The sequence below is a fragment of the Filicampus tigris genome, chromosome 12 (genome assembly GCF_054856515.1).
Source record: "Filicampus tigris isolate MCC_2025a chromosome 12, RoL_Ftig_1.0, whole genome shotgun sequence".
In the NCBI taxonomy this organism is placed as follows: Eukaryota; Metazoa; Chordata; class Actinopteri; order Syngnathiformes; family Syngnathidae; genus Filicampus; species Filicampus tigris.
The window spans coordinates 18,933,905-18,959,869 of NC_141228.1; the positions used below are offsets into that span (position 1 = coordinate 18,933,905).

General features: G+C 42.6%; 1 protein-coding gene across 4 annotated transcripts; it reads left to right on the forward strand.

The window, feature by feature from the left end:
• The first annotated feature begins 590 nt into the window (after window positions 1-590).
• On the forward strand, window positions 591-25,520 carry ipo13b (importin 13b). Of its 4 annotated transcripts, XM_086047692.1 has the most exons (23): window positions 591-749; window positions 1,049-1,165; window positions 6,111-6,236; window positions 6,306-6,662; window positions 7,013-7,266; window positions 10,907-11,047; window positions 11,207-11,348; window positions 11,835-12,001; window positions 12,074-12,194; window positions 12,709-12,856; window positions 13,377-13,558; window positions 13,648-13,674; window positions 14,323-14,457; window positions 16,338-16,490; window positions 17,500-17,580; window positions 17,672-17,809; window positions 18,188-18,284; window positions 21,315-21,367; window positions 23,345-23,411; window positions 24,526-24,584; window positions 24,661-24,750; window positions 24,817-24,998; window positions 25,176-25,520. In XM_086047692.1, the coding sequence occupies exons 2-23, from the start codon at window positions 1,094-1,096 to the stop codon at window positions 25,270-25,272; spliced, it is 2,889 nt and encodes a 962-aa protein (XP_085903818.1). In that variant the 5' UTR covers window positions 591-749; window positions 1,049-1,093; the 3' UTR covers window positions 25,273-25,520. The 4 variants fall into 4 exon arrangements, 3 of the variants coding, with proteins under 3 accessions (XP_085903818.1, XP_085903820.1, XP_085903819.1); XR_015089026.1 differs by lacking the exons at window positions 21,315-21,367; window positions 24,817-24,998; window positions 25,176-25,520; XM_086047694.1 differs by lacking the exons at window positions 23,345-23,411; window positions 24,526-24,584; window positions 24,661-24,750; window positions 24,817-24,998; window positions 25,176-25,520 and adding an exon at window positions 22,893-23,334.
• The last annotated feature ends 445 nt before the right edge of the window (window positions 25,521-25,965 follow it).

Here is a 25,965-nt window from a genome sequence, read left to right on the forward strand (position 1 = left end):
GAACAGACTCCCGGACAGCTTCTTCCCACAATCCATCACTGCACTGAATTCACAATATGACACAAACACATATTCCATATTACTGCTACTTAAAAAAAATAATGAAACATACTCTGATGCTACTGTATACAGTAACACATTACTGGCATGTTGACTTTACAACGTATTTACGATAGTGTTTTTTATAACATAATTTATTTGCAGTTATTATTATTATTATCCTTTAATGACATAATCATGGAGTAGCACCCTAATTTCGTTGTATGGTACTGTATATTTAGCCAAACGATATTGCGTTTGCACAACATTATCATATGTCATTGTCATTTAAGGAGAAAATAAGATATGTAATAACTTGGTAACGTTTACTGACGAACCGAATGTCTTAGTCCACAGGTCGATTGACATCCATGGTTACTACAAAACGTGAACGCAGCCAAAAATGCTTAATTAAATTGCGGCGTGCCCAGACCGTGTTCAGCGTGTTGCGTTCAGGAACTACGTCGGTGTCATAACCGTCGTTTTTTTTTTTGGCAACACATTGATATGAGTGATATTGTCATCTACGAAGAAAATTGAAGATTTAAAATTAAGGAACACTCTGTCAGTCTTCATCAGTAGCGGTGTTAACACTAAGAGTTCCTACAACACTTCAACGCAGCACAGAGTTCCGAGGCGAAAGCGAAGCAGCGGCATCAAGCTGCCTGCCAAACAGCCCGCATCGTCGCTCTCCCACACCGAACACAAAGGTGTGGGAAACCTCATTATGATTGGCTTATTGCTCACTGGGTCAGGCGCCGGCTCCCACAAATTAATCGCTTGTATTGTTTTGTATTGTTTTGCTGTCTAGTGACGGCGCGCGTTGCTAAAGTTAGCCTCGCCTCTCGCCGTGTTGTATGTGTCTCTATGTGTTCGCGTTAGCATCGGTTAGCTCGCCACTGTCAAGACGGGCGAGCTAACGTTAGCGCGGCGGCTAGCATCCACTATCACCTTATTGTGATGCCAGCTCACCTAACTTTCCTTTTTCTGTGTTTGCGTGTTTTTTAAGAGGTTAGGGGACATTTGACAGCACCGTGCCCCAGAGGGGGCTACTATGATGGAGACGCCGGGGAGGATATCAAATACACAGGACGCCTTGGACTTCACCGTGGAGAATGTTGAAAAGGTGAGGCTATTGATCTGGCTATTGACTGATTGCCATGTTGTATTGTGCATATGCATAACATCCGACAACTCATGCTTATGAGTGCTAGCACAAGAGGCTAACTTAACAGGCTATATCTTTACTGAGTGTTCCTATTTGCCAAACAGCACAAACGGACGCGACTCAGAAATGAACTTGGCACACTGGAACAGAATATTGCTATGATTATATAGCTAGCAGGAAGCTATGGTGGGAATCTTGTGCACGTCTTTACCCAGTGCTGCATAATAATAATAATAATAATAATTCCTGTCGAGGGTGGGGGGGGTGTAGAATGACCTTTTTGTGGAATATTTTTGTGTGACGTCGCCAATAGAAAGTCTGGTCAGAATATGCAGTACCTTCAAATTCGAACAAAACAATATAACTTAATAGATTCTCAACGAATCCGCTCAATCCTTTCATTTTGTCTGCTACTTGGGTAACTCCTTCTCTTATTGGCTGACAAGTTACTGTTAAAAAAATGTCCTCCAATAAGCTCCAGGCAACAGGCCGAAATTCCAAGGGTTTCACCAAGTCAATAGTTGTGTCAAAATTCATAGGCTGTGTCCTCTGAAGGACCATTTGCAAACTGGGTCATTCAAAGGCTCCTCCCTCATGTAGCCTCCGTGGACTGCCTAAATTGTGGCAAATTTGGACAGAACTAATGTGTCTTACGTTATAAATAAGTGATGTTTTAAGATTGAATACAAAAACTTATACTTACATTTAAAAGGCCGAAGAACAGCCTTTGCTCATTTAAAAGCTGCATGAATTTGGACACGTCATTGTGACAAATCTGTCTCGCGGTGACAAGATTTGTCTACGCTAACAAATATTGGCTAGCACAAGAAACTAATATACCCGTAGTCTTCATCGTTACTTGTATCACTTAAGAGCACAACCTTATGCAACTCCAAAAACTAATTGGTGTATTGTGGCAAAATGTGTACAACATTTAGGTCATTTTCACATGGAACTTGCATAATGTGCCTGCTTACCAGTTGGCAGCTAGCGCAGGAGGCTAACATGCACTGTGCTGTCTATGTCTTTTCATCAGTGGTCCTTGTCAAACATCACAAACGGATGTGAGTACTTGGCCGATGGTGACAAAGTGTCTATTACATTTCTGTTATTTTAACAAGATGTAATTGACTGTGAATCGTGCAGTGGCTAACAAGCAAGTGGCGAGCGTGAGAAGCTAACATAGCCACATCTACATCTTTACTCCGTGCCGGCAACCAGTCAGTAATAGTGCTGAATCTTGCCTGTATAACAATGAAACACTTGCTAGGGCTGGAGACAATTACTACACCACGTAGTACATCAATTCTGTGATTTTGGCTGAAATGACATTTTTTGAGTTGCGCATCTCTTTAGATTTTAAAGCAACAGTAATGCCTGGTCATCCACCATTTTGTACAACATTGATTTAGGGTGTTGAACTGTGTGTAGTGTTGTGTTGCTGCCATAAATCTCCCTGCTGGGTGGCCACAGACGCTACTGAAGGGATGGGTGGGGGAGGATGGAGACAGGAAGGTGTGTGTGTCTGTGTGTGGAAGAGAGAGCAGAGTAATGTGCTGGAGTGGGGGCTGGGGGGGGTGCAAAGTGGACTAGAGGGGGAGGGGCATACATGAAGGATGGCGATGTCATTAAAGGCACAATGACGATGCTGCTATTGCACTGCCTTCATTTTAAAAAAATTTCAGGACCTTTCCTGTCATTTTCCAATTCAGACAGGAACTAAATAACCATTGCATACATAATTAATGTTTCTGTGAGGTTCATTAATAACGTATTCACGTTCAAGTGATCTATAGTGAAAGTACCTAATGTGGGTGGTATGAACCATATGAGCTACATGCAGAACCCCGTCCCGTGAAGCCGAGAGATTAGGGCAACTGTGAAATGACCTCCTGTTATATAGCGTTTAAATTAACCAACCTTTTATTATGGGTTTGTGCTACTGCTGCAAATAACGAAAATCCACAAGTAGGTGACATCCCTCAAAATGGTAATTTCTGATAGATACAATAAGATGCTGATAATGTGCAACTTTTGTCTAAATGGAGCTCCTCAACTTAATTCAACACAGTTTCTTGGTAGCAGTATGCCACAAGGTGGCGTAAAGGTGGTCGCAAAGCACTACTTTTGTCTCAAGGACACTCTTCAACTTTAAGATGCTGCTATGTTGCTTGGCACCAAGGTGACACAAGATGGAGGCAAAGCTCACCTCAACTCACATCAACATAGCTTTGATACCAATATGCCGCAAAATGACACCAATGGTGGATTTGCAAATTTCAAAACGTATGTAGGGGTTCCTTGTATGCTTACTGTGGGAAAAGAGAGCCATAGTCATGTGTTTTTGTATAGTATTGATGGTTTCTGTAATTGTGATGTGATAGTGGTCGTATTAAGAGGTGGATTAATTCGGGTAAACTGAAGCTGAAGGCCCGGTACTAACCACCACTGACTGATGGATATTCACACTCACTGAATGTCAAGTCAGTGTAGTGTGTCCCATTGTGATGGCGGGTTCGTGTGTGTTGATTTTTGTGGAGATGATGGCTCCTGGCTCGGCGGCCACACTTTTGTTCTTTCTTCGGTCCGAAAGACAACGTTCCACATTGTCCACACTTTCCAGCCACACACTCTAACGCGGCCTCTTAAAGCGAAAGATGAGGGAAGCACGCCGCTTCGTTGTTAGCATTAGCATCCTGAGTCCACGCTCAGCAGCTCTTTGTCGTTGTGAAGCCAGCTCCTTTATTTTTGCAAAAACATAAAATGTGAGCCCCTATTACATTGCCAGTAAAAGCAGGCATTATTTTTTGCATCTATCATTGCTCGTCATTGATCCTTTGCGGCTGGCTTTTTGCATTAGCTTGAGTCAGTTGGCACAATTTAGTGCGACTTTGGCAAAAATAATATGAGAACAGATGGCGAGGCTGTAACCGACGGGACATTTTCTCACTCGCGTCACTCCTCCGCCTCTGACGGCCGGTCTTTCGACAGCCCACTTTATTCAGGTGCAGCCGGTGGCACAGGCGGGTTTCCGCTGCCTGTAGCTAGAGAGTGATGAAATTGAGGGGTAGCTCTGGGAATTAACGTCAAAGTGCCCTCGGGCTCGCATTGCGTGCGTCATGTGACCAAACCCAGAAAACAGGTGAGCTGTGACGTTTGCAGCGCGAGCCCAAGGGAACTTGACGTTAATTCCAGTTGACAGCAGAGGTTGGTGGAATGTCAAAATGGCTCCACCTTGAGATGGATGAAAACTCATAAGTTGGGGCATTTGTAAGTCAAGGTACAGCTGTCGTTCGGTGTCTAAGTTCTTGCCCACCCATCAAGTGTGAAATTGAACAACCAATTAAATCTTCATTTTTCTGACTGTTGTTTAGTTCCGAACAAATGTTCTTTGACAAGATCAGTTAGGCTGGGTGAAGATCCAGTCCCACTTTCAAGCAACGGCCAGACTGATAGAAACACTATGATGCAGAAACACCCACATGTGACGCCCCTGCTACTGTATGTCAATACTGGACTCTTCTCTCTTGCATTAGTGGTCACTACAGTCAGGGTTCTGCCCCTCGTTGTCATGGTAACGAAATCCAGCTTTGCTATTGGCCCTGGAGTTCACGGGGCAGTGTATTCAGTACCTTGCTCGAATGTTCCGAAACAAAAAACGTCATTCTTGATCTGTTTTATGCATAATAAGTCTATTTTCTCCTTAACATTTGTAACGGAAGGTTTGGGAAATAAAGTGAGGCCTACGCGGTTTACTAATGATCCACCATCACCCCGTTTGCTGCGTATAACTCTAAGAGCGCAATTAGTCGAATGGGGAAATAGAGCGGTGCTGACTCACAAGAGCATCCTTATGCACATTTGTTTGTTACAGTGATGGAAGATTTCCAGAGCTGGTTTAGACTTCATTTATCTCATTTTATACACAAAAAAAGAAAGCATGGCATCATGACCAAAATAGGAAATGAACTTCATTATAAATCTTCTAGCCAGACAGAAGAATATTAATATTAGATCATATGCAGAAAGGAAATGATGAGTGGAATTCAGTTAGTGTTCCAGCCTGAAGCTGTTGCCATCATGCAACCTTTAACAAGTCTACAAGCTTCTTTGATACCCTTTTCCAGCCAATATTATTGCTCGGTTACCAACTAGTACACCTTTTAGGAGTATGCGATACCACCGAATACTAGTTACAGCTTCAACTACATTCAAGCAGATTCAGTATGAATTTGAAGATTAAAGCTCTCGCAGGCACGATTATTGCAATGTCGAACCTGTCAGTGGTTTTAATGTTGTGGCTGATTGATGGTGCCCTGTTGTAAAACCAGGATTTTATTGCGAATTTGTGCCTGTGTGCATTCATAAACCATCATTCATCTCAACTGCGTTCTATAACCCATTGCTGCTCAGTCCTACTCAGCAGCTGTACTTCAGAGTGCCGTTTTTTTTTTTTTAGGTCAATGCTTTTGCTAATAGTGTAAAAAAAAAAAAAGGTGTCCCGAGGCTTTTTTGGGAATGATATTAAACAATGTTGCTGAGCTTGTTTTCCAGTGTTTTGTGTTAATTTATTGATTTCGCTTGTTGTGTTATGGCTGTTTTTGTTTTTGTATGTTAAGTGCTTTGTTACAGCTGTAGCTGTTGTGAAATGTACAACATAAATAAAATTGTATTGTATTGTATAAAATATTCCGAATGGAGAGTGTACATGAAGCGGTTTTATTCCAATCAGGGTTTTAATCTGAAACGCAGCCAGTGAGGTAAAAAAAAACAACACTTCTATATAACGCATGTGAATTTGTAGTTTCAACTCTAAATGTTTCTAAGATGATGTTATCTGGGTGGTTGTATGGAATATCGATTTGATTGAGTTGTATTCTCCTCTGTGTGTATTTGCTGGCAGGCCCTCCACCAGCTGTACTATGATCCCAATATCGACAACAAAAATCTGGCCCAGAAGTGGCTTATGCAGGCCCAGGTGTCTCCTCAGGCCTGGCAGTTCTGCTGGGCTCTGCTCAGCCCAGACAAGGTACAAAACTCCCGCACTGTCACATACAGAGTAGTAAAATTGAACAGCATTCATCATGTCGCTCCACAGGTGCCGGAGATCCAGTATTTCGGCGCCAGCGCGCTCCACACCAAGATCTCCCGCTACTGGTCGGACATCCCCAGCAACCAGTACGAGTCGCTGAAAAGCCAGCTGTTCTCGCAGATCGCCTGCTTCTCCTCGGGCGCCAAGATGGTGCTGACGCGGCTGTGCGTGGCGCTGGCGTCGCTGGCACTCAACACCATGCCCGAGGCCTGGCCCGGCGCCGTGGCCGAGATGGTGCGGGTGTTCCAGGAGGAGGGCGGGGGCATTGACGGGCGGGCGCGCTGCCTGGCGCTGCTGGAGCTGCTCACCGTCCTTCCGGAGGAGTTCCAGACCAGCCGCTTGCCGCAGTACAGAAAGGGACAGGTATGTCTGTGTGGTTGACTTCCATTCATCCATTGCCTTGCCCACATTAGGGTTAATGGGGGAGCTGGAGCTCCTCCTCTCTCTTCCTAGCCATGCTGTTGTTGCGCACAGTGCCCATCGTCAATAATGCACATTGAATGACAAAAAACACCCTGAAAAAATCTTTAAAAATAAAAAAATCGGGCGAAAAAAGATTGAATTGATTACTAAAATCAATTAATTGCCCAGCCCTACTGGGGTGTATTTTTCCGGGCAAAAAAATGATCTTTGAGGAGGCTCGACTTTGGATGTTCCACTGTAGATGTTGTTACTAAAGTGTAACAAATCCTGATGATTATTCTTGCCATTAGGTCCGGGGTGCCCTGGGCAGGGAGTGGGGTTCCGTGTGCCCGCTGCTGCAGCAGCTTTTGCGACGGACGGATAGCCCCGGAGCAGTGAAGGCCCGAGTGCTACGCTGCCTGTCGTCTTGGGTGCTGCTGGATGTGCCGCTCAGCGAGAGCGAAGGCCTGGTGCACGACTGCTTTGTTGCCCTGCCCGACCCCGAGCTCTTTGACACCGCCGTGGAGGCGCTAGTCAATGCCATCTCACAGCCAGACTCCCAGAGGTGCGTGTCAAATGTGTGGTCGAATCCAAATGAGAAGTCGCATACAGGGTGGCACCTCGATTTGGTTGCCGCCGCTCGAGTGGAATATTGAGCAATTAGAAAAAAGTTGAGCAATTAGGGTACACGGGAGCGAGCATGTGTGTGGCATACGTACGCTAAATGAAAGCGTGGCTTAGCTTTAACGTCTTTAAGATAAATGACTAGTCGCCTCAGTGCAACCCTTGAAATAAGATTAGATTGTGCATGCTAACAAGATCGAAACACCTTCGGATGGGTACGTGGTGTATTAGTAAATGACTTGCTAGCTCCGACACTCAACTGCACACTTCTCAGGCAAGTAAAAAATGTCCTATGACATAATGAGCCAGCACTCCAAATGTGTATTAGATCGCAATGCTTACATTGTATGAACAATGAATGAAGGTTAATGTAAATGCATCAACTATACTGCTTTGGAGTAGCGTCTTCCACAAATAAGCATTTGGTGCACTGCTGGAGGAGCATGGATGTTTACAACATTGCGCAACGTTACAGTGCACACAACAATATACATTCCTTGAAAATTAGTTTTACAACCAGATATTTTCAATGGTATTTTTCCTCTTGATAGTTGTTTTATGAATGTTTTATCTTTAATCTATTTAATTGTTTGAAATGTTATCTTTCATCAATTGAATTGCTTTTTGTGTTTATGTTTGAAAAGACATTTCACATACTTTTTAATAGGTGCGCTTGTTTTCTCCTGCTCGATTATTATCATTTCAAAAAGGCCAATTATCGGTTCATATAATCAGTCGTGCCCTACTTCCCATGACATATGCACTTTAAGGCATGATTTTCTCAATAATGTTGTTCAAACTCAAAATTTTACAATATAAATTCCACTGTAACTGCGTGAAACTTGTCATGGGGAATGATGGAAAAATTTGCCTTGGGGAATAGTGAGCGTTTTAACTTCATTAGGAGCAGACAGGGTGGGTGGGCACTGGCTGGGCATGAAGGAGGGAGGGATGTGATTCAGGGGCATGTTGACAGCTAAAAGGAGGGAGGAGAGGCGAGGTGGTGGAGGAAGAAAGCGGCATGTCTTGGTTGGCTGGGGTCGCTATGGTTACAGAGCCGGGGCGAGATGTCATCACGATCGGTCGATTCAGATGTGGCGAGCGCTCGTTACCCCTTCTCTCCGAAAAGAGGAAAGCGAGCGCCAGGGTGGTGGTGGTGGTGGTGGTCGGGTCGGGAGGGGAGGGGAGGGGAGAAGATAGTGGATCTTACCTCAGCTTCACAGACTGGACAGGATGTAGACACTGACCTGTCACTTTTAACGTGATGGGTAATACTGTATATTAGCTCTAGTGGAAAGGGTGCCTCAAGCTATTTTTACATCCTCCAGAATCTATAGATTGATGTTTACTCTCCCGTCTATTCCCCCCCCCCCCCCCCGCCTTGGGTTCTCTCCCTCTGTTTAAACTCATCACAATCAACTCATTGGAGGGCACACGATTGGTCCAGCCGCATCCTGTTGCCAGGCAACCCTTTTCCCCCTGTCTCTGAGGTAATTGCAGAGGGGATCGCAACAGGGAGTAGTCGGGAAGTGTATGACTGAAGGGGAGAGAGGAGACCGCAACAAACCCTCCACGTAATGCCACTTGTCTTCCTTAAAGGCGCGATAGTTTGCAAAATGGACCTTTTGATAGTTAAATGCAAATAATTGGGTCTCTGGAGTTCCTGCCCACTCATGTGAATGTGAAATTAAACAACGAAATAAATATTTTGTTATCTATTTCTGAAAACTTGTATGCGAGCGATCCCTTCTGCACTTTAGCCCTACGGTTTCATTACTGTGGGATTAATTGACAATATAGCACAGATTAGCATTAGCTAAACCTAACACTGTGCTCTTTGCTTCTGATAAGATGCACATACAAAATTAATAGTGAATAGACGCCCACCTATCAAGCCGCGATGTGAGTGAACTTCCTCTTTTATCTCTGTTACAATTGTATTCTGTGGATAAGGGCTTGACAAAAAAACAACTGTATTCTGTCTCAAAAATAGCACGTTTGAGCGATGTATACATGACTAGCGGTTGAGTAAACAGCCATAGGTATGAATAGGTCGATACAACAAGCTCCTTTTTAGCTGCCTGCCTATGGCAATGCTAAGCTAATGTCCATGCTTTCCATTACCTCGATGGGACCTTGATGGGACAGTTGCCCCTGCCAACATGGCCGCCACGTAGGTTACATAAATGTGAAGTCTGCTGAAGTCTACTGGATATCTGTGGCAACAGCGTCAAACCCGGAAATACATGTACCAGACTCTGTTGATTGCGCCACCGCGCCGTTTACTGGCGCTTTGGCCAACTACGGCCAATTCTGCAAGTAGCAGACTTTGACTGCTACTGTACAAAGGGGCATTTTGAGTGAACTAGACACTATATTCTGTCCGTTAAATCACAAGTCCATTGGCTCGGGGTCTGTTGGTTCTACTGTATATCGAATAACATTTTCCCAACTGGATCTATTCAAACACCATTAATTGGAGAAAAAAAAATCCCCCCCAAAATGCATCATGTGTCTCTTTTTATAGGACATGACCCACAACTTTACAGCCAGCACTGGTTAAAAATGAATGAGCCGTTAAGTGCTACTTGCAGAGTCGCTCATTAGATTTAAGTGCAGTCAGTCCGTCGGCAAGGCACACAAAGCAGGTAAAATGGATGTCCGTCTTCATTTTTCTCTCTTCGCTCTCTCGCTCCCACTCACGTTCTTTCTATAGAGAGAGCTACATAGATAGATCACCAAAATGTAGCCCCGAGTGTGTTTATATGTACTCAAATGCATTTGCTTGTGTGACGCAATTACATGCGTTCATTTGTTGGGGAAAAAGCAGCGTGATGACCTCCGAAAATACTTTCCTCACCCAACCTTGTCATGTCATTGCAAAATAGGAATCAACCTGGAACCACTGCCCTTATCGACATTCTCCAAAACTCCCCAGAGAGACTCTCACATATGCACATGCATGCTCACACGCGGCTCTTTATTTTTTTTTGCTTTATCGCACAGACAAATCGTCCGTGACGTTTCGACACACATACACGCCTTTGATCTTTAAATGTCTCATGATGACATTAAGGATGACATTGTCTCATGATTGTCGTGCGAGCCAATCCGAGAGTAAATTAGCCGTGTGTGAATGTGTTTTAGTGGATGAAGAGGAAGACAAAATACTTACTGATAGCTGTTTTTCCTCTGAGCAATAGCTTTGATTTCAATGTTGTGTAGGTGTAAATTGGTGGGCGCGATGGATGAAATGGAAAAAATTAGCCTTCGACACCAGGGGGGGACTAATTTCCACTGTCACGGATTAAAAAAAAGAAAGGAGAAAAAAAAAGGAAAAACACAGACAACAGTTTCACTGACTGACATGAAATTGGATGGACATTGTTAATTATAATAGAATGCACAAATATGTCCCAAGGACCCATGTTTGAAATTGAACAGGAAGTTGGCCATTTTAGGCGAATTCCTTTGCCTGTACTTTGAACTACTACTAGAGAATTCACCAAAGTGAACCTCGACTGGAAGTAGGCATCTTTGGCGGTTGTTGATTTTATTGTTTGTGTTTGTGTGTGGTACAGGTACGTGAACACGTTGCTGAAGCTGGTCCCTCCAGTGCTGGCTCTCCAGGAGCAGCTCAGAGAGGCCGTCCAGAGCGGCGACATGGAGACTTGCCACGGCATTTGCCGCATTGCTGTCACGTTGGGAGAGAACCACTCCAGGTTGGTTTGTGTTTGTCTCTTAACAATATGTACACACTTGGGACTTGAACCACTCCGAAAGTAGTAAAATCACCAACGCCCGAAGATTGAATCATATATATTTAGTCAAATAATCCATATCAGCTGCATCCAACATTTTTCCACTTTCTCTCTTTTTAGGATTTTGTTGGAGCAGGTGGATCACTGGCAGAGCTTCCTGGCTTTAGTCAACATGATCATGTTTTGCACGGGCATCCCCGGCCACTACCCGGTCAATGAGACCACCAGCTCGCTCACACTCACCTTCTGGTACACGCTGCAAGTAAGGCTTCACGTCGTGGACTGTCTACAGTGTTGGCCAAACATTTTTTTTCAAGAATATTTTCTATGCAAGCCCACTAATTGAAACACGGCATTCTGATTAATTTTGCGTTTGTGGAATATAAGTTAAGCAGCAAAATGCACTTGTTTTTAGCCATCTCTGGAGGTGGCCATTTTGTCTTCTGTCCACTGAAAATGACATCACAACTGCTCGCAACGACCAATCACGGCTGACCTGTTCTCTGAATCTGAGCTGTGATTGGTCATTGTGAGCAATTGTGATGTCATTTTCAGTCGACAGAAGACAAAATGGCCGCCCCCGGAGATGGCTAAAAACGAGTGCATTTTGCTGCTTAACGTGTATTCCACAAACGCAAAATTAATCAGAATCCCGTGTTTCAACTAGTGGGCCTGCTGGGAACATATTCTTGAAAAAAATATGTTTGGGTTGACTTCCGCTTTAAGATTGTCTTTTATTGCCTTCCAGGATGAAATCATGTCATTTGAGTCAAACAAGCAGGCAGTGTACCTGCAGGTGTACAGGCCGGTGTATTTCCAGCTAGTGGACGTTCTCCTCCACAAAGCCCAGTTCCCCTCGGACCAAGAGTACGCATCCTGGTCCTCGGATGAAAAAGAGCAGTTCCGTATCTACAGGTCTGTGGGCTCTGTGGGCATTTGTTTTTCTTTTTTTCTTGAAAGAGACTAAACGTAGTATGTTTCCTTCAGGGTGGACATCTCCGACACGCTCATGTATGTCTACGAGATGCTGGGTGCTGAGCTGCTGAGTAATCTTTATGACAAACTGGGACGACTCCTGACGAATACAGAGCAGCCCACGTCATGGCAGGTGGGTGGGGCGCCGTGTTGCTCAGATGACATTTCTCAAAATGTTTCACTGTAGATTTGCATTTTTTTTTTCTTTGCACCATTTTCATGTTGAGGTGTGGCTTTTTCAGTCGTGGAAGCAGCACTTCATACGCCACACTTCATCCAATGTTGTGGATCCATACATCGTCAAACGCAAATACTGATGTTACCCACACTGCATCGAGAATTTTAACCCAGCAGTCAAATACCACGTATCTGAAGCTAAAGAAAATTTGTGCATTACAAAAAAACTTAGTGCAGCTCTGCTTACATTGCATGAAGCCACTATTGGCTAATTTGACCATTGCTGAGCTTGGTTGTTTAATTTAGGGTTAGGTTTGGGTGTGTAGGCATTCCAGAGTACTTGTATACAAGCTTTTATAAAGTACTTATATTTATTGAAAGTTTAAAAAAAAAAAAGAAGTTGAGTAGCTTATTGGCGACTCACTGTCACTGTTAAAAATACACTAACGCAGTGAATATTCCTCCTCCAGCACACAGAGGCGTTGCTATACGGTTTCCAGTCCATAGCGGAGACGATAGACGTCAATTACTCTGACGTCATTCCGGGCCTCATAGGCCTCATCCCCAGAATCAGCATCAACAACGTTCAGCTGGCTGACACGGTGATGTTCACTATAGGTGAGACTTTTACTGTCATGTCCCTCATAGACAATTTTGCTTCTGTTATATAACAAAGCCTCGTGAGCAAAATCACCTAGTGATTTTTAGCATCTTTTCTGATTTTTAAAATACGGCAGACCTCACTCATGGCAAGGAAAAATTGGCATGTGTGTGCTTACTGGTACTATAGTGTGTGTGTGTGTATAGTGAGCTGGGCGTTCCGTCTACGTGACGGACCGGCCCGTCTATCCGCCTATGACGGATGCCTATTTTGTTGACGAATGACAGGTAAAATTTTATAATCGACGGACTAAGCATAGTCAGAAGCCAATGTATTTAATCCGTCTTTCGTCTGTAGTCCGTCTTAAGTCTATTTTTCGCGGCAAGGCTTCGATGGCCGCGGCCAGCGTGGCGAGTGAGTGATAATGACGGAAGCCTTTTTTTAGTAAAATGCCCAGCTCTGGAAATCGCCTTAAAAGTCAAGCCACCTGAAGCTTGTGCTGTTGCTTGACTGCTCTACTGTAAATCTTTGTATCAGGTGCTCTGGCTGAGTGGTTGGCAGACCACCCGGTGATGCTGAGCAGCGTCCTGCCCTTAGTGCTGCAGGCTCTGGGCAACCCGGATCTTTCCATCTCATCCGTTTCCACACTTAAGAAGATCTGCCGCGAATGCAAAAGCGACTTGCCGCCTTATGCCACCAACATAGTAGCCGTATCTCAGGTATGTTTGTTTTATTCGTCATGACCACATTAATGTTCACTGTGCGAGTAGTAATTCTTGTTTCTTTTTTTTTCTTCTTTATTTTACAGGAGGTTCTAATAAAGCAGATCCACAAGGTCAGTTTATGGTCAGGCTCGTTTTGATTAAATCATTTAGTTCAATTAAATTCAGGGTTCATTGAAGATATACCATGAATTGTGACAGTGTTTCCCAACCTTTGAGGCAAGACACATATTTTACATCTCACGCCACCAAACAAAAAACAAATTCCACAAAAAGTGGATACATATATCAATTTTGTAACTTCTGCCATCTAGAGGGAGAGCATGTAATTGTTCTGCCCATTATGATACGTCGCTTGCAAAGTTACATTGTTTGTGGGAAATAATTTTCAGACTAATTTAGGTGAAAGTGGCTCATTTTCCTTGGCTAATCTGAGGATCTCTCATGGCACTCTAGTGACTCAGTGAATTATGACAAGTAACTTGGGCATCTCCACAAGCGACATTCATATATTCTGTGTGTCACTCCAATTGTGAATGGAAACAGACCAAAAAAAAAATAAAACTAAAGAGCAACTGGTATTAAATTGGAATTGGGCACTGGGACTTGCAGGCCTGCTGGTGTTACCTAAATATGCTCGAAAGCTGACAAATACTTTTTTGTTCTTCTTAATTTGCTGGTTTGGTTTTGTGACTATTGTATACTATGGCGTTAAAAATGGCTCTTTTTTTAAGTCATGACATCCTCCTTTGTTTTTCTAGACGAGTCAGTGCATGTGGCTGATGCAGGCGTTGGGCTTCCTGCTTTCTGCGCTACCGGTGGAGGACATCCTGAGGAACCTTCACTCGCTAATCACGCCTTACATCCAGCAACTGGAGAAGCTGGCGGAGGAGACGGTGCGTGGACCACACACACACATGGACACACGCACCCCCACACACACATTCAATATCCTGCTTTCAAAAAGTCAGACTTTCACAGAGCTTCACATTTTTCACATTTTATTTAACGGCCTCGTTCCAAAACTGATTTAAATATTTTTTCCCTCAAAGGTTTACACATGACCCATATCCCATATTGTTGAGGTGGAAAAACTGTTTTTTTTCTTCTCAAATGTATCTCAAATGTATTTAGAAAACAAATAAGAATCTCATTAAGTATTCAGGACCCTATTGTATTGTAAATGTGCCTGTTCCAAACAAATGTTTGCCCTGTTAAATCTACTACGAAGAGTGCCATAAGAGAGAGAAAACATTATTTAAATGTAAGATTAGAAGTGATATACACGCACACATGCATGGCACACTTGCACACACACTACCAAATACTTTTACTACCAAATAATGTGCAAATAGTTTTGTAAAATTGTTGCACTGTTAAGTAAATACATTATTTTGCCATTCAAAGCACATTTTGATTGTTGTTGATGTTTTATAGAAAAAAAGGACTGTTCAGATGTTTGAGGCATCACTGTCGCAAAAATTATTAGCATCAAAGTCACTGTTGTGTTTAAAACACAGAAAGCTTGTTTTCTTCATTTCTTTGTTCCCAAAATGGGTGATTTGGATGAACCTAATCCATGTGTTACTTATGATTACTAAAACATGGAATAAGTTTGAAACAAAACCCGACAGCTCTCTCCGAGCAACCCTTCATTGCAATGCCCAAGGCTCTGCCCCCACTTGTCAGTAAAAAAAACAAAAACATTTTTAATATCCGCTTTGAAGTAGTCAGTATTTTCTGACCTGTGCGACACAGCGGAGCCTTTTTTCCACCTACTGATTAGCAAACAGAGTTGTTGCTGATGGCTGCAGTTTGCCACCAGACGTCAGCCAAGATGAATCTTTTCCTTCGTCTTTGTTCGCAGCCTACACACAAGAGTAACAAACTACCTCATCGATCCTCGCTGCCTCCCAGCCATTGTTTACTGTCTTGCATTTGCTTTGTCAGCATTACATCAGACTGGTAATTGAGCCCGAACGCCCGTCGCTGGACAAATAGTGGCTCCTAGTGGGCAGACCTTCAACCTCTCCGAGTCAGCCTTGAATATTGAAATAAAAGCATTGCCATTTGTAATGCGTCACATCACCATAGAAACAACGGCGACCAAAACTCTTGACTGTGAGCCATTAACTGAATGAGGTGTGGCTGAATATGAATCCCTAAAGAAATAGCCTGCAAAACAACAGATTTTATTGAGTTATACTCATGAACACGTGCTGCTCATAAGACATACATACAGAATGGTCACGAGTCACACCGTGTCTGTTGCTGCGCTAATGTGGGTTCATTAGGATTAATGCAAGTCATGCGAAAGTAATCAAATAAAGCAGGGACTCATTAGTCATGAACCAAACACGGTCTTATTAACTGCAGAGGCGTCTATATAGACTATATAGACGATTCCTCTTTGCGAAAGAATGTCTGAAAACTCAGCAATTATTTGCAAGCCTGTGTATCGTGGTAACTATGTATGTATTTTTGGGGATTGCAACGTTACCCCCCAAAACTATGGCAAATTATGTAAATTCAAAATCCATATTCTCAAAGGGTCGCTCACAAAAAGAAATAGTCAGCTGACAAAATACTTATTTGGTTAATTTCACACTTGATGATTGGGCAGGCACTCCAGAGAACCAGTTACCGGTATTTGTATACAAGCCATTAAAATGTCAGTTTTCCATGATTTGTCCAAATTAAGTTGTTCCACTCCAGTGTATACTGAATGCGTGATTTCTTATGGTGTTTTTCCTCTTTCTTCTGTTACTCCTTTCAGCCGAATCCATCCAATAAGTTAGCTATCATCCACATCTTGGGGCTGCTGTCCAATTTGTTCACCACCCTTGACATCAGCAAGCAGGATGACGACTCGCCGGATGGCTCGGTTGCACCTGTCAAAACGGCCCCTCCCCCACCCGGACCCAACCCGGTCAGTGCTCCCCCACCATCATTCCCTGCCATCATTATGAGTAATATGAGTGAGAAGAATGAGTGTCACATTGAGTGCAGACATGTGCTGTGATGCACTTCCACTGCAGGAGGAAAACAATGCATTCAACCATAGCCTCTGTTCACGTACAGTGAACTGGTGTTGTCGCAATACCAAAATTGTGATTTAAGGTAGCGGAAGATATTAATGAAATGATTAGTCCCCCCTTGATCAAATCAAATGAAAAATTGACACATTCGCCATTTTTCACCGCTAATGAACATCTTTAGACAAAAATAGAAGGATAATCCCGCAGCTGCTAAGATTTGCCGCCTTGTTTAAAATGGAAAAATTGCTCAACACAAGATTAATTTATACCACAAAATGTAAGAAAACCAATGCACAGTTCTCTTTTTTCCTCTCTTATTGTTCATAGTTTGCCTCAGTCTAATGTTTGAAATTGTGTTCAGTAGATCGCAGAGGAGCATTGAGTCAGTGTATTAGTGGGCAGGTTCATAGTCCTGGCATTTTTTTTTCATCCCCACTTTGCTGTAGTATATCCGATATGCTGTGTAAATGCTCAATTAGAACATTAGTCATTTGTTTTCTTTATGTAATTGGATTAATCTCTGTGTTATTAGTTATGTATCACTGGCGTCGGGCAAAATCCTTGCATCTCCAAAACCATCATTTATCAGGAAGCAAAAAACAAAACAAAACAAAAAACAGCCCACACACCTTTTGTTGAGTCATTGCATCACCAAAGAGAGCAAGCCAGTTCCAACGCTTAAGGTTGGTTAATCATTTGTAAAAATAAGAGACCCACATTTGGAGTGACCAATAGTATCAATTTGTGAAAAAATATCAAATTGACTAAATTTGGACTTAGCTTTCTGCCCGATGCCAGCAATATATTAGCTTTTACATGATAAAGTATTCCTCTGCAGGAACGCGCAAACGAGGGGCATTTCTGACAGCGAGATATCGCGGTACTTTTGTGTGCCCACAGGTGGTGGTGGTCCTGCAGCAAGTGTTTGCCCTCATACAGAACATACTCGGCAAGTGGCTGAACGACTCCCAGGTGGTCGAGGTGCGTCACCTCCTTTCTTGTCCCACTGGAATTTGGGGACATCTCTGTCGGCTCACGAGCGGGTTGGATGGATTTCATGTGTGCTCCTCAGGCGGTGTGCGCCATCTTCGAGAAGTCAGTAAAGACGCTCCTGCACAACTTTGCCCCCATGGTCTCGCAGCTGAGCCAAATGCTGGGACAGATGTACAGCACCATCCCCCAAGCCTCGGCCCTCGACCTAACACGACAGGTAGGCACAAATAAACATTTAATGGGGGCCCTAATAGCACTTGTGTTCCTATTCCTATTTTCCGTAAGGAAGGTTGAGTACTCTACAGATACAAACATAGGGCCGCCTCTAGCCACACCCTCTAAAACGTTACTTTTTTTTTTTTCTTCTAAATATGCCTGTGTTATTTTTATCCAACCCCTTTGACTTGTTTTTTAATGTCGTTCTTTGACGTTGAGGCAAAACATGGGTTGCCAGGGCAACTCTGCCAAGTAGTCTAGCACGTGTGGTCGTTTCTAAAAACAACCAAATGACTGTGACTGCAGATCTTAAAGGATCTTTAACACAGGTTTATTGTAGGTCTGATTGCGTTCCCCCCTTTTTTTTTTTTTTTTTCAGATGGTCCACATCTTTGCCAGCCAGACGGAGCATTTCCCGCCCATCAAGGCTCTGTTTGAACTTGTTACCTCTGTAACGCTGTCCATCTTCCAGCAAGGTATGGCTTTGTAATACTGTGAAATGCACCCCGGTGGTAGATGTTTCAAAGTGTTTGTTGCCTTTCATTCCACACGGTCCAAAAGTAGCACACAAAACAGTTGAGTGAAACTGCATTTTGCCTATTTCATGTATTTTGTGCTATAGAGACCTATTCCTTACCATGGCTTTAAAAATTAAAGCTAAGCCTATCGGGACATAGAAAAACATCATTGTTCAAATGTTGTACTTGAATATTCTGTGTCAATTTGTTGAAATATTCAGAACGTTTGCCAGACACGACACTTGTTACACTTGCACAGCATAATGAGCCAATGCAAGAGCTGTTGTGGAAAATTCTGCCTTCATGAAGATAATGATACTCAGTTTATCATGATATTGTCAGATAGGTGTTCACTAAACCATACAAATCAAAAGTTGAACTTGAGCCATACAAATTAAATGCATTGATTGGCTGCACGTGGCCCTGTGGAGCCTAAATTGTCTTTTCATTGGAAAAATACATTCAGCTCTTACAATAATAAATGTTCTATTTATTAGAGGAAACCAGTTTCTTTTTTAAAACATTTTAAAGTTTTTTTGTATATATGTGTATGTATCTATAAATTGTGATCTTACAACAATAAAGTTGTTTAATAGAAGCAGTGGTAATCCTTAACGCATAAACCATTTTTTTTAAACGAAGGAATAAACTAAAAGAAATGAATCACATCTGATGGTTTTCATATGGCAACTCTAAAATCATTAGCAGAATATTGTAATTCTTTTGGTTAAAAACAAAAAACATCTTATAACATTTTAAGAATAAAATCTATAATATAATATCTTTATTTTTTTTTTCTTTTATTTTTGGAAAATCTTTTTCTATTTTTTTTTAAATCATACTAGAATAAATAGCATTTTGTTGGTCCAGTCATGTTTGAATAAGAAAAAGTCCTGATCTTTATTAAGGGGATTTTTTTTTTCCTTTTCAGGAATACACATTATACTGTATTATACATTTTTTCTTGTTTTGTTTTTTTGTTTTGTTGAAACTCTGTAAGTGTCATGAGGACAATCACAACAGAAAATGGATGGAGGGCTAAGTGAATACATTCAAATGAACGACTAAATTCATGCGACAAAAGGACTCTTGATAATCAATATAGTTGCTGACACTAAAATCAAATGTTGCTTATAACTGAGCATTTTATTTATCTTTGTAAATGCAGAATTTTTTGATGCAAATGATTTCATTAGAGTGTGAAGGTGTACCTAATGTTGTGTCCACTGACTGTATTACTCCGGTGTAGCCTGGAAATGCATTTTTGGGAATTGGCACTCAAGCCAGACATTGAACCCGAAAAAAGGAAGATGAAAGAAGGGGGAAAACAAGACATTGACGTCTGCCTCTCTTGCTTCCCTTAATGTTGCCTCGTCCCCCCGCGCCCCCCTTCCCCGACCAACCACTGTCTCCTGCTTCCCTGCTTTTGATTGCCTCTGTATGGCTGCCTCACGCCATGACTCTTTCCTTTCCGAGCAGGTGCCTTTCTTCAGTTAGGCGGGGTACTGTATGCTCACAACATAGAGAGCGCTCGCTTATTCATATGGCTGGCATGTAATACTGGCATACGGCACTACTAGAGCTGCTTGGCAGCCCTCTGAATAAGCACTGTGTTCCGTTTGTTAGTCTACGTTTGAGAGAGAGTTAGTCTATCTGTGTGTGCGTGAGGATATATGAATGTAGGGCTGCCGGGCGGTCTTGGTTTGTTGAGCCTGAAACGTGTTTGGAGTGTGGGAACGGCTAAAGCTGGACGCTTACTACAGACGGTGGTCATCGCAACGTCAATTGTGGCCCCTCAGTTTCAGGCCATTGGACGGCTTCTTCACTGAAACTGTCTCTTCAAATGTCCATCATTGTTTTGTTTGTATATATTTGTAATTGGTACTATCATTTGAAAAGAAATGTCAAGTGGTCTGTGTCCAGCAGTATACCCGACCGATGATTTCACACTGAGGGTTCATCTTTGGAGCAAAGGGGGTCTTCCAACGAACCCTTCACGGCGACGCCTTCCCCTGAAACACAAGCCTCGTTCATCCCGAGATTTTTGCACCGTCCGCGTTGAATGTGTCCACCTCTGTCTTTTATACAAAACCTGGTGCAATATGCCTGATTTTACAGGTAGTGCGGCAGTGGCTTGAGATACTACCTCCCAAGGCGGAATATTGGCGGGTCGATTTTGTTGATGCCCTTCATATGGCAAAAAGACAGAATGCAGGATTTTTTTTGGGGGGGGGTTAAGAGACTACCTCCAAAAGTCGAATATTGGCAGGTTAACTTTGTTCCAACATTTCATGTTGGCACTGTTTGTACTTTGTACAGATGAATACCACAGGGTAAGAAATAGAGGAAAAAAAAGCAGAACACAATTTCATTCTTCAGCTACATTATCATGATGACTGTGATTATGATTAGGACACCAAAGGCACTTTCTGGCGATATTAAAATCCTCTCACATTCCCTGTTGGTACAGAACAACAATATAGGAAAAAGTAGGAAAATTCCAGCTTTTACGGCAAACGTAAAAAGGCCTTCATGTACCTCGGTCATGATCTGGCTGGTGTTTCAGGGTAAGCAGGCAAGCAAACGGGCAGATTGGTCCCCTTTCCTCCAAAGCGTCACAGTAACAGAGGTGCCTCCTGGGTTCCCACTCCAAAGCCACTTTTCTTTCTTAGGTTTCTTCTGTTTCTCTCTTCGTTACTTCTTTCTTTGTTGTCGAAAAACAGACCCATGTCTCCGTCTCCTGCCTATTCTTTTCTTTCTTTCTCCCTCCAAGAGTCCGCCAACGCTTCACACGCCCCCTTCCCAAAACGCCCCCCTCCCCCTCCCCGCCTCCCCTCTTTGTTCCTTACTCACATGTGAATTATTTCAATGAACTACTTTTGAGTTCTCTTTTGAGTTCCACATGACTGTTGAATCTGTTCCGTTGCTGTTTGTATATTATTCTTATTCTCTTTTGATTTCTTAAGTTTCATCTTTATTATATTTTAGGACCCAGGGATCATCCTGATATTGTTGATTCATTTATGCAACTCCAAGCTCAGGTGTGTTTTTGGTTACTTATTTCACTCACTTTGGGTTTCTCTCTTCCTCTTTTTCTAATTCCTCTTTTTCTCTCTGTGCTCTTCCTCTCCTCCTCTCGCCTTGGTGAACAGACCATAAAATGTCCCGTCGTGTATGGCGAGGCTTTGGAATGACTTTCCTCCTCAAACGCTCAGCATTGTTAACAGTCACCTTGCCACACATAAACGCATGAAACATGGCCATGCTCGGCGAATTTGGGGGCGGTGGGAAATGTAGCAGCACTTTGAATTGAGTTGAATTTTTTTCGGTGACTTGTCAACGTCGATTTCGAGGGAGGGAAGTGCCAACGCGTTGGAAGTCGGACAAGTTTAGGCACCTCACATTTGAATATATTATGTATATCTATGGTATAACCAGAGCAGAGATGCAGCGGTTAGTCAACAACTAAGGATCAAATTAATCAAGAATTATTTTGATAATCAATTAATAATTTGGAGACTTTGCTTACTCTAAAATTGCCCAAATCCTTGAAATTTCATGCCCTATAGTAAATATTCTCAGATTTAAAACTTTAAAGAAATACTTCAGAGAACTGCAACGACTCAACAAATGTTAAAAAGATAGTTAAAATATCTCAAAAATATTGTACTCGAATAAAAAAATGTTTTTTAAATCAGGGTCATAAATACGGTGAAAGACACGTCAAGTCGTATCTGATTAAAATTTGCTGTTGACAATTGAAATTGTCAGTTGCAACCTTAAAACCGAGTATGTCGCAATTGCGACAAAAGATGGAGTGAAGGAAGAGTGCATGTAAAAAAAATGTTTTTAAAAACGGCTCGAGCCATGCAGTGAGTCAACATCGCTCACATCTGATTTCATCGTTGTATACCTGTAAATAAATTATTTTGCCGTCAAAGGCCTTGACTACCACTTAAAAAGTTCATAGTTCTGCTCACTTTCTCAACTTTTTAGTCAGAAACCAGTAGTTTTGATAAAGCTCTGAAAGAAGAGTCTACTCAACAATATTGCGAGTCCTCAAAGTTAGTGAAAATGCTCTAGAACGGCTAGCATTATGGCTAGCATTTTTTTATTTTTTTTTACCCGAGGGAATTTCTAGACATGCATTTGCACTTACATTCAGATGTACAATTTACGGTGTTCAGTGAACTGCGTATGCATCTTTTGGCATATGGAGGAAGCTGTAGTCCCTGCAGAAAAGCCACGCAGGCATGGGACAGCATGCAAACTGCATACAGAAAAGCCGTAGCCCAACACATTTCAAGTCAGTCATTTAGTTGTAGCCTGTCCTCAAATTTTCACCGTGATGCCATCGCCAAGGTGACGGCTTAGTCTGTGAGCGCCCTCCTCCTCTCAAGTCATTCCAGCCACAGCCAATCAGAGCCCCCAAAGAATTAATATTCAACTTTGATATTAATCGCTTCAGACAAATTGGCTGATGGATTGTCTGTTTTATTCAAATAATTATTTTTGTTGTCGTTGTTGTCTTCATTCCTCTCCCTTTTGTTTTTTATCTTTGGATAGATCTGACCTCCATCTTTCTCCTCCTCTCCTCTCTCCTCTCCTCCATCCTGAATGAGTTGTTTATGAGATGAGTTGTATTTCTCTTTATCTGTACATGTTGATTACCTGCACACTTTTGTTGCATATTCAACCAAAAACACACACATTAAAAACAGTCGTAGCATTTATTTTCAAGTGTCAGCCCCAAACCACCATTGCCATTAGTTTTGACTTCAGTTTCCAGTTATTTCAAACTTTTGGTTGCAATTTGTTTGTTATACCTGCGGAGTTGCGCGAGAGAGCATCGCTCTCAGAGTTTTTGGATAGTCAAGCAAAGCACCGCGGCCTGGTAGGCAGATCTGTTCTCAGTCTCACATTGCTGTCAGATCTGACTACCAGGCAGGTAAAAGATGATGTACTTTTCCACCGCACGGTCTCAACAAACCCACACAACGCTTTTGTTTGCCTCTTAGGCCCTCAAACGGAAGCCCGATTTGTACTTGTCTGAGAGTCTCGACGTAAAAGCCGTGTACCACTGTGGTAAGTTTGTGCGTCAACGTCGCGTTTCCACCAAGCTGTGCAGGTCGAGCGTTGGTTTTTAAGAAGTTCACGGTTTTGGTTGAAATTGGATAGAGTGAGGAAGTTAATTCCAACAGACGGCAGAAGGTACAATTACCGGTAACCTGTTGCCGTTCAGACAACAGAATAAGTCAAGGTACACTCACATTAGTACATTTATGAGTAAATTGAGGCAAGATCAGTACTTAAAATATACAATCTTGGAAATGTACAAATTGAGTCTTGTAATATTATCTCTTAAATATTGATCTCAAATGTACGTTTTATCTAGTCTTTTTTTTTTATCCAAAAACTATACAACTATATTCTTCAGATTTCTTTTTGTCTCGAAAATATACAAAAAAAATTCTCCAAATTACAATTTGATTCTTGCGAGATTACACCTTTAATTTAGATTTTTGTCCGCAAAATATACTACTTTTTGTCTTGGTATACAATTTTACAGCTAAATAAATCTACGACTTTTTAAGTCTAATATGCAACCATTTCTCATGTAAGTACATCTGGAAAAAATAAAAAATTTCGAAAGTATACAACTTTATCCTGGTAAAATTGTGACATAAATCTTCAAAACGTGCGACTTTTTGTCTCAAATATATTTGACTGTTTTAGCTACTAAATATGAAACTTTATTCTCATAAGGTTATGATTGTAATCATGTTTTTTGTCTGGAAAATAGCAAAGATTACAAGTCTCAATTTTTCTCCGAAACAACTTTTTTTGTGTCAAATTTACTTCATTTTCATCATATGACTATTCTTGAAAATATACATTGTACTTGATAATATAGAACTTTATTCTCAAAAGAGTAAAATTCGTCTTTTCTCAAATATTTTTACATAAGAAATGTATAACTTTTTCCCTTAAAATTTCACATTTTAATTCTAAGATTACATATAGAATCTCATCACAAACACATCCCAACAAATATCTCTTACCAACCAAACGGCATTGCTTGGTGGAAAGCGGACTTTTTATTGGCACAAAAACTTTGACACCGTTATGTACCATAAACTGCCAGTGCCTATAAAATGTGGACACCACTGTGATTGTACTGTTTCTTTCCCACTCGCAGGGCTTCTATCGCTTAAATTTCCCGAGGCCCCAACCGTCAAGTCGACATGCCTCTTCTTTGTGAGTGCGCACGTCGCAAGCGCTTGCGTGAAATGGCGATGGACCCGTGTCGCTGATGGTCTTGTGTCCCTTTCAGACTGAGCTGTTGCCCCGCTGCTCAGACGTGCCTCCGGTGGCCAGGCTGCTGCAGGAGGATGGCAAGCTGCTGATCCAGGCCCTTCTGGAGGTGGGGAATGTTCCAAATGACCTCAAATGGTGAGAGATCACTATTTTAATTTTCCCCCTCTCTCAGGGTATCGGTGGCGGGGCTTCTCGGAACCTGATGGACCAGTTTGCGGAGGTGCTGTTCAGCCTGAACAAGCACTGCTTCTCGCTGCTGGCCGTGTGGCTGAAGGTGGCGCTGCAGCCGCCGGGTTTCCCGTCGTCACGAGTCACGTCGCAACAGAAGGAGCACTTCTCCCAGCAGATACTCAGGTAGCACCACGGGCTAATTTGTACAAGCTTATTAAATGCAGCGGAACCGTTGGAAGTTCGACACAACCCGATACTGATTGACTTCCAAGCCATTTGTCCCATAGGAAGTCATGTGTGGGGTTAGAGTTTCAAAGTACCAGCATTTCAAATCATTTTTGGGGTATTTTTTCCACGTAGAGAGCGAGTGAACAAGCGGCGGGTGAAGGAAATCGTCAAGGAGTTCACGCTGCTTTGCCGAGGCCTGCACGGCACCGAGTACGCCGCCGAGTACTGAGAACCGACGCCGGGGGAAAAAAAGCGAAACCCCAACGGACGAGACAGTTGTCAAGCAACTCGTGATGGCGGGACAAGACGTGGAACCCCTTTTAATGGACAAACACCCTTGTGGCTTTTAGGGAGGCTATTTTTTTCCGTCCTCCTTCAGCTTCCCAGCATGCTGCCTCGTGTCCCCTCCAAGTTCCTTTCACTGCAAGATCCCTCAAAATGGGGAAGGAAAAAAAAAATCCATTTTGGGGGTGGGGTGTGTGTGTGTGGGGGGGGGGGGGGGGGAGGTTGGTTCTTGTTCGACCTTCTCTCAATCTTCCTGTGGTTTCCTGGTGATTATCCATGTGAAATGAAAATGGTATCATAACGTAGCTACTAGACGTACTCATTCAGAATGACTTATGTATAAATATACGTATATTATACATATATATTTATATCGAGAGAGGAAGTCGTGCTGCTGCTACTGGGGAGCAAGTGGTGTAAATGTCATTGGGTGGTGGGGGAAGATTCTGGACTGCCCTGTGATACCTGCTCTTGCCAAATGATCAAGTCGTGTATGTTACACACGTCTTCCTAGAACCCGTTTGAAACTAAAGGACGAGAAGGGAACTCTGGGAAAAGCGAGGCGGGGCCACAGGTGGGGAAGCTGCGAGAGCCCGATGAATCGTCATTCATTATTTGTTCATTTGAATAAGGCTCG